Source organism: Medicago truncatula, chromosome 4 (genome assembly GCF_003473485.1).
Source record: "Medicago truncatula cultivar Jemalong A17 chromosome 4, MtrunA17r5.0-ANR, whole genome shotgun sequence".
NCBI classification, from domain to species: domain Eukaryota; kingdom Viridiplantae; phylum Streptophyta; class Magnoliopsida; order Fabales; family Fabaceae; genus Medicago; species Medicago truncatula.
The window spans coordinates 16957744-16966253 of NC_053045.1; the positions used below are offsets into that span (position 1 = coordinate 16957744).

The 8510-nt window shown below is 33.2% G+C and overlaps 1 protein-coding gene across 2 annotated transcripts; it reads right to left on the reverse strand.

The window, feature by feature from the left end:
• Positions 1 to 3862: 3862 nt before the first annotated feature.
• LOC25479965 (protein IQ-DOMAIN 14) lies at positions 3863 to 7612 on the reverse strand. Of its 2 annotated transcripts, XM_013587590.3 has the most exons (6): positions 7205 to 7612; positions 6736 to 6854; positions 6372 to 6638; positions 5268 to 5486; positions 5046 to 5177; positions 3863 to 4733 (listed from the first exon to the last, which is right to left on the reverse strand). In XM_013587590.3, exons 2-6 carry the CDS (start codon positions 6811 to 6813, stop codon positions 4119 to 4121), a joined length of 1311 nt encoding a protein of 436 aa, XP_013443044.1. In that variant the 5' UTR covers positions 6814 to 6854; positions 7205 to 7612; the 3' UTR covers positions 3863 to 4118. The 2 variants fall into 2 exon arrangements, with proteins under 2 accessions (XP_013443044.1, XP_039689725.1); XM_039833791.1 differs by lacking the exon at positions 7205 to 7612 and having other exon boundaries at positions 6736 to 7051.
• Positions 7613 to 8510: the final 898 nt, after the last annotated feature.

Consider the following 8510-nt stretch of genomic DNA (forward strand, 5'->3'; position numbering starts at 1 on the left):
ATATAAAACATTGCACTAAAAATAACCCATGATCTGAACTACAATTCTACACAAATTCAATGGATTTTCTACTTTATTAACAACCAATTACAACTTCAAAACCTAATTCCCATAACTACAACATGCTAAACTCAATTTCAGAATTATACAACTTAGAATTAGAGAAAGTTAGTCTCACCCTTACCTTAAATTAGATGATCGAACTCTACAAGATTGCTCCTCTTCTCACAAAATTCTTATCTTCTCTGACTTCTCTCTTCTCTTGGTTTTCTCCCTTTTTTTTTTCCAAAAACAGGTTTCACGAAATCCTTATTTTCTAATTCTAACTCTCCTCTTTTATATAAATTCTTAACCTACTTCTTTTCTCTTATTTCCAAATCTGCTACCAAAGTCTCAATATATATATATATATATATATATATATATATATATATATATATATATATATATATATATATATATATATATAATATAATATAAAATATTTCTATAATAAATAACAAACATATTTTTATACAAAATAACATATATTTCTACACAAAATAACATATATTTCTACACCAAATAACATAATATTTCTACACCAAATAACGTAATATTTCTACACTAAATAACATAATATTATACTAATAAATACCAACATATAACATAACAAAATATCACTCACATCACATAATCATATAAAATCACATAAATCATCAAAGTGGACTCTAAACTCTATAAAATAATTAAATAATTAAAGAGGGTGTTACAAACTTCACCAATTCAAACAACTTCACAAAATGGAATACTCATGGTATAATTCAGCAACAACAACATATATAATTCAACAACAACTTCATTTAGACATGAATTGAACCACAATTCAACTTAATTCACCATTTTCACCAAAACTCAGCAACACACAACAACAACACACCAAACATGAATAAACTCATGTAATCTCTAACACCTATAACATAATTCATCATTACTATCATATCACAACACCATTCAAGTCATAATTCTACAATTTCATCAACAACAACAACAATCATATCACATAATCATGAATGGGTTTACAATTCAACAACAACAACAACAACAACATATATCACCAATTTTAACAAAATTCAAAAAGTACTCATTTCACATACCCAAACATGCAATTTCCACATCAACAATTCAATTATCATCAATTTCACATACCCAAACATAACACTAAAACATGAGCACGAATTTCAACAATTAAGTTCACAATAATCACTTATCTCAAATAAACACTTATGCATAGAATTAGGGAAGAAATTAGACTAAGAGATTATGATTGAAATCTAACCCCCTTACCTCAATAAGCAAAAATCCTAGCAAAAACTTCAATTTAGCTCCTAGAATCTCTATTACCTCTTGGTTTTTCAAGCTTTCTCCCTTCTAACCCTTTTGCTCCTTCTCTTGAACTTTCTCTCTCTCTCTCTCTATCTCTCTCAAATTTTTATGAAATGAATGAAAACCTATTTTTTTTCTAAAGACTATAACTTATATAGGCTCCTCTCAAATGGGCTTAACCCTTATTGCCTTTGTGGGCTTAACTCACTCGGTCACTAATTCAAAAATGTTTCTACTCACTTAACGGTAAAATACTAACAACGACCACTCACCGGCTCACAACTAATTACCACATTAGCAACTTAGCAAAATAATGGTTGTCACTTGAAACACTAAAAGTAACTCTCACCATGAAAATACTAAATTACCCTCACTCACAAAATGACCAAATTACCATTTTAACACGAAAACCCATTAAAATGCACCCAATGATAAATAATCACACACAAGCACATATGAAAACAATTAAAAATAAATCTAGCGAAAATCGGACTGTTACAATGGAACGCGTGGTGTCAGAGAGAAAAGAATAAGGAATTTTTTTAGTGGGGTAATACTACTGATCTATAAAAAATTTTATGTGAGACAAAAAGTTGTGTTGAGCTTTGATGAGGGACAAAAATTTCAGTTTTTGTCCTGTCCATTGCCTCCTGTTTATTCTGTCCCTGAAACAGTTTTACAAATCAAACACTGGATAACTGGAATTGTTATGTCCTATCCTTCATTTTTTTAACAAATCAAACGCACCCAAAAGTTTCTTCTGCTAATTAGAAACATCCACCTTTGTATCAACTGAGCTTTAGGGTCTAGTTCTTGAGCTAAATTTGGCCTGCAACATATCTTAAACTCTTATCACCATTAAGCTAGATTCTTAAGTTGTAGTCGATCAACTCACAAACATTCATGATTGCTATGAGAAAATATCAATGTGCTTATGTTGATTAACCCATTTTTGGAAGACGCTTTTGAAGTTAAGAGACCAAAGCGAGATCAATTAAATATTTAAGGGACCAAAAGAACATTTAAGCTTTTGTATTTCACATACCATTTATTAAAGACAATTTTATAAAACAACTCGTAATAAATCGTTTTCATCCAAAATTAATTACATTTTTTAATACGTGTAAAATGTCCAAAACACCATAAAATTTGGGACGTTGGGAATAGTATATATCACTAATATAATAAATGATATGTTAAATTTTACAAAAGAAAAAAGAGGGATACTCTACTCTATACGATGTGAAAGTCAAACCGATCCTAATAATTCTTTCAGTTTTCACAAGTTGGTCCCTATAGTTTTCCAAAAATTGCAAGTTGGTCCCTAAATTTTATAATTTTCAAAATTGATCCCAATTTTCATATTTGAAACTGCTGTCTCAACATTTTGAAATTTCATAAAGGGAAGAATTAAATTATGTAATACCCACGGCTGATGAGGGAAGGGGAGTGGTCGCTGGTGCACCAGGCACGACAATGAGCGGCTCCCGACAGCTTCTAGAGGAACTGAATCACATCGGAATGAGAGGGATCCTGAGGCCGTGTAGGTATGTGACTACATAGTTGAAGGAAGACTTATAAGAATTGTTTGATACTACCTATATCAACAAGATGCATCTTTTTTTGGTAGCTAATTCCATAAGAACTCCACAGTTAAGCGTGCTTGACTTGGAGTAGTCTTTGGATGGGTGACCTATTGGAAAGTTTTTCGGTAAACGTGCGAGTGAGGACACAACACGCTGAAAAGACTCGTGTTGATTTGTAGGGTCAATCGACAATGCTTAAAGTCGTCTGGATGTTACAAATGGTATCAGAGGAGACCTCTCTTAGTACGGTGAGGTTCGGGGACGAATCAAGCGGAAGCTGGTGGGCATGTAACACCCACGGCTGACGAGGGAAGGGGAGTGGTCGCCGGTGCACGAGGCACGACAATGAGCGGCTCCCGACAGCTTCTAGAGGAACCGAATCACATCGAGGGAAGGGGAGTGGTCGCCGGTGCACCAGGCACGACAATGAGCGGCTCCCGACAACTTCTTGAGGAACCGAATGACATCAGAATGAGAGGGATCCTGAGGCCGTGTAGGTATGGGACTACATGGTTGAAGGAAAGCTTATAAGAATTGTTTGGTACTACCTATATCAACAGGATGTATCTTCTTTTTGGTAGCTCAATTCATAAGAACTCCACAGTTAAGCGTGCTTGACTTGGAGTACTCTTTGGATGGGTGACCTACTCGAAAGTTTTTCGGTAAGCGTGCGAGTGAGGACAAAACACGCTGAAAAGACTCGTGTTGGTTCATAGGGTCAGTCGGCAATACTTAAAATCGTCTGGAATGTTACAAATTACCATCCAAACATTGTACCAAAAATAAATTACCATCCAAACAAAAAATTTACAAATAAAAGAAATTTAATTGAAACATTTGAATTGTTTAGAATTCTAACATCCCTTCAATTTTCAACTACCCATCTAAAGACATTCTACTGAAATTGAGTATCACACAAGGAAAATAAAAGATTTATGAAAAATGAGTATAATAGGACTTCTTAAAACATAGAACTAAACACCTAATCAATGTAGAAATCAACTAATTAGTTTCTGCCACACTTATGTTCAATTCTCAACCAAAATAAACATTCAACCACATATAATATACATCATACATAGTGTATAAAGAGTTTTCCCACTTCAAGTCCTCTAATGTTACAAGGAATTATGATCCAAACATTTTAACATATCAGTATCATTAGCTTCATTTGAAGGAACTTTGTCTATCCCAATTAGGCAGTGAGCTATCTGAATTAATACTGAGATCCTTTATAGTCCTGCTTGATTTTATAGGCACTGAAATACCCTTAAAACTAGGAGATCTTTGTTGGTTACAACCACTAAGCTTGCCTCTATTAAGGACTTCACTGTTAACAGATGAAACAATTGATAACTTTTTCTTGCAAGGTGATAAATAGCTATCAGAGTTCATGTCATAGTTCCAAGACCTTGCTTTTGGTGAACTTGTTGATCTTGCTTTTGCTTTTGCCGATTCAGTAGCAGCCATGTATGCCGGAGTTGCAGGAGAGCTTGAAAACGATTGGTCTTCTCCTATTGAACACTTCCTCCTGTGAGGAAAAGAATTTCTTGCAAATAGTATTGGTGATTCCAATCCTTCAATTGGATTTGGATTTTGTCTATTAGTACTTCTCAGCTTAAGTTGTCTTCCTCCAAATTCGTCACCGATTTTAGAATGTGAACTGTAAACTGAGTCTAAATCTTCGAGTTCTTTGCTTTTAGAAAGTTGTGTATCTACCCATTGCTCCAGCCAGTACCTCCATCTTCCATTCACTTTACTTCTTTCTGACTCTGCTGACCTCTGTAGGGTTTGTATAAGTTAGCTTGAGAACACTTAGTACTTATCTACTGAAAAAAAGCATCGACATAAGCATTCGAGAGACTGTTTGGGGGAAAATACTTTGGTGCCAGGATAGATTATGAAAACAACCGACAGCTTAAATCAAAAAAGTTTTAGTGTTTAACCTTATTTTATCTTTTGTCATAAAATAAGCTTACACGTAAGTGTTTATATGTTTACTGCCAATCCTATGAACGCATAATTAAAGTGTTTATCCAAACAGGACGTAATTGTACAAAACCAATAAAAAATATATAAGAGTTAGGAGCTTACTCTATGATTAAATGTGTATTCTTTTATTCTTTCTCTCTTAATAATGCCTTCTTTCTTGATCATGCAAGAAGCATCTACCTCTTCCTTCAATAAAGTACTGTCATCCCACTTTCTTTCACTGTTTGAGTCCATCTAAAAATGAGAAAATTTATGTTTCAAATCATAAATTGTATAAGAATAACAGCTACAAAACAATTGATATTGAATCATAAATTGTCTCACCCTAATTATCTTGTCTCTAGAACTATGCATCTCTTCATCTTCAAAATAATCCCATTTTCCTTCAACCATTTGGAGTCTCCTCGCACAAATCTTTGATTGGATACTTACAATTGACTGCAAGCTCTTCAGTGTATTCATAGCTTGGCGTCTCACTGCTCTTCCACGAATGATAGCTTGAAGTTTCACTATTCCCTTCAATGCCCTCAACGCCTTCTTTGCCTGTCCATGAACAAGAAAATGCTATAACTAAAGCTTATAATAAGGTGTCCCTTCAACTTTCTCATTCAATTTTCTGTATTTGTTTTTACCTTCCCTAGAGTTGAATTTGAGCTACTACTTTTTTTTTCATCAGAATCAATTTGAGGTACTACTGGATGGTAAAGGAAATCTAGTAAATTGGTAGCAGCCTGACTTTTTAACAAGCTTCTGCTTCAAAAAAGATTCTGCCACCAAGATTTAGGTGACGGCATCAAAAAGGTTTTTGACGTCTCTACATCCTCGATACTAATTGAGGCCGTATCTGCCACATGTTCTCCATAATATACTAACCTTCATCCATAACTATCTCACCCCTTTCCGAGATTTTTCTTTGTCCATTTCTATAAGACATTTCAACTCTCTTGATTATTTCTTTATCAGCATACTCCTAGTTATGATATGTCTTTTTTTTTGCAATTTGTAACAAATATTATACCGAAAACATAAACTTATTGGTAAATTTGTAAAACAATATCAATTGTTAAAAAATTCAACATGACTATCAACTTTATTACTAAGATTTAGTCTGGGGATCCTATATTTCTGATTTAAAACCTTCTTCTAATAAAGTTCATATTTCAGAACCCACTTGGGTTAGTCTGATGCTATTGGCTTAGGAACTGGGAGTATGCTCCTCCTCAAGTCTCAGGTTCGATTCTCTCCGGGGCTAATTTGGGTGGGTTAATTTCGTTTCTTAAAAAAAAAAAACACTCATATTTCAATTTTTCTATCATTAATTGTACTATGTTATAACAAACTAATATAAATCAATGAGTTATAAATTTAGCACTAAAGATTATGCAAAAAGAGGATTTAGGCTGAAGAAAACAGGTTGAAGAAACTCACAAGGTAACCCCTAAAAGCAGTTTGAATTTTGATGGCTGAAAATTCTTTAATCTCCCTCCGGATTTTGATAGGTTGAGATTCTTCAGAGTTATCTTGCTTTTGATAAATAGATTCTGAAACAACTTCAGTAGCACTAACAGCATCTTCAGAATCAGAATGTTTGGTTTTTTCCTCCTCTGTTTCTTTTGATATTGTTGGTGGAGCTGTAATTGAAGGTAACTTTTTTGTCTTTAACCTTCCAAATATCCATTTCCTTCTTTTCTCCTTCTGAAAATATTAAGGTTTTCTTTATCATTTGAATAAACAGAATCTATCTCAAAAGAAATTATTTTTAAATAAATTAAAAAAAAAATAAAAAAAATACCTTCTCTTGTGTAGAATGTGAGTCCCATACAAAAAACCTCTTCACTATATTAAACCAGCTCTTCTTTTTCTTTGCCATTTAGCAATATGATCAAAAGGGTCAACTTCAATATCTTTGATCTGAAATATTGAACCATGGCATGGTTTTTAGATATATAAATCTAAATCTAAATGTCTCTCACATAAATGTTTGATGAGTAAATGTGTGAAACGGTTCCTAAGCATTGAATATTGAATAATTTATTTATGTAATGTCATTGTACAACTCAAACATCAGACTTTTCTAAAATGACTCAACAATGTGATTCTTAATTTGCATAAGTAGTCAAAGAAAATGTCAAATAAATATACATAAATCAGAAGAACTTTGATTTTTGAGTAAATAAACTAAACATAAATGCACACAAGCCAAGATAGTTGAAAAAAATAGATGAAGAATATAGTGAGTGAGATCCAAGTTAATCACTTACTCATATTTTTATTAACTTTGGTTATAAAAAATGACAAGAGGCACCGTTTGTGAGAAATAGGTGCATGGGAACAAAGGGCACTGCAGTCATTAACTTGAGATGGAAGAATAGCCTTGAAACCAGCAAACATTCTTTATAGTAATATCAGTCACCAATATCAAGAATGTGGAAACTTTGGTGGATTTCATCAGTGAAATAAAAGTGCACAGTTATCAAGATTGTTTCCTATTTGAAAGAGTAGAAATTCCTATATCATTCAAGATTTTTTGTAGATATATAATGCAATGGCAATCATTCATATCATGCTCAAAATATTCTCATATCATGAGTTAGTACTGCTCATGAAGATAAAAGCATAGGAACTTAATGAATAATGAGAAATTCCTCTTTGCCTTCAGGGATCCTTTTCATTTTTATTTTTCTTTTTTCTTTTTCTAAATGTAGCAGGCATGTTCATGTGTCTGTTGGGTATGAAATGACAACAATATCCTTCACTAAACTATAATATAACCGGATAACACTTGGGTGATATTGTGGTTGGTCACATTGGTCAACTAGAATGTGTAAGTGGCTTTTTTATTTCTCTTTCATGAGTTTTTTTTTTTTGTTTTACAGTTGTAATATTGTGGTTGACCAATATCACAAATGTCACCAACCACAATATCATTCCGGTGTTATCCCATATAACCATCATTAAATAGCAAACAGCATCCTTTCATTTAAATGTGCTTGTCAATTTTCTGATAGAGGGTCGGAATGTATAAGATACAAATATATGTCAATTTTCTGATAGAGGGTCGGAGTATATAAGATATAAATATACGTTTTGATAACAAGTAATAAGTATTCTCTCATAAAAAAAAAAAACAAGTAATAAGTAATTGACCAATTTCTAGACTCATAAAATTGATTTCTGATTGTATTGATTTTGCCTCTGTAATTGATTCTAATTTTAAGCTAAGATTTATAGTTTTTTATTCTCTTAGAAATCGTGGTTGGGTCTAACTTAACACAACCTGATAAAACCGGTTTGTAAGATGAGGATTGCCCCCACTTATAAATTCATTGTCAAGCCATCACCTATTCGATGTGGGGCTCTTAACACACCCCCTCACGCCAGCACTATTGAGCTTGGTTCGTGAACATAAATGGTGGGTGTTCCGATAGCGAAATCCTGATAGTAGGTGGCCCAATTTATCTTGGAGAGACGCTAATACCATCTTAAAAATTGTGGTTGGGCCTAACACAACCACACAAAATCGACTTGTGAGGTGAGGATTGCCCCCACATATAAATACATTGTCAA

Excerpts from the sequence above, each read along its gene's own strand:
- LOC25479965 (XM_013587590.3), bottom strand. The coding sequence starts at position 6,813 with ATGGCAAAGAAAAAGAAGAGCTGGTTTAATATAGTGAAGAGGTTTTTT. Across the intron at positions 6,639-6,735 it reads CACATTCTACACAAGAGAAG|AAGGAGAAAAGAAGGAAATG; the intron begins GTATTTTTTTTA and ends TAATATTTTCAG. Across the intron at positions 5,178-5,267 it reads CTAGAGACAAGATAATTAGG|ATGGACTCAAACAGTGAAAG; the intron begins GTGAGACAATTT and ends TCTCATTTTTAG.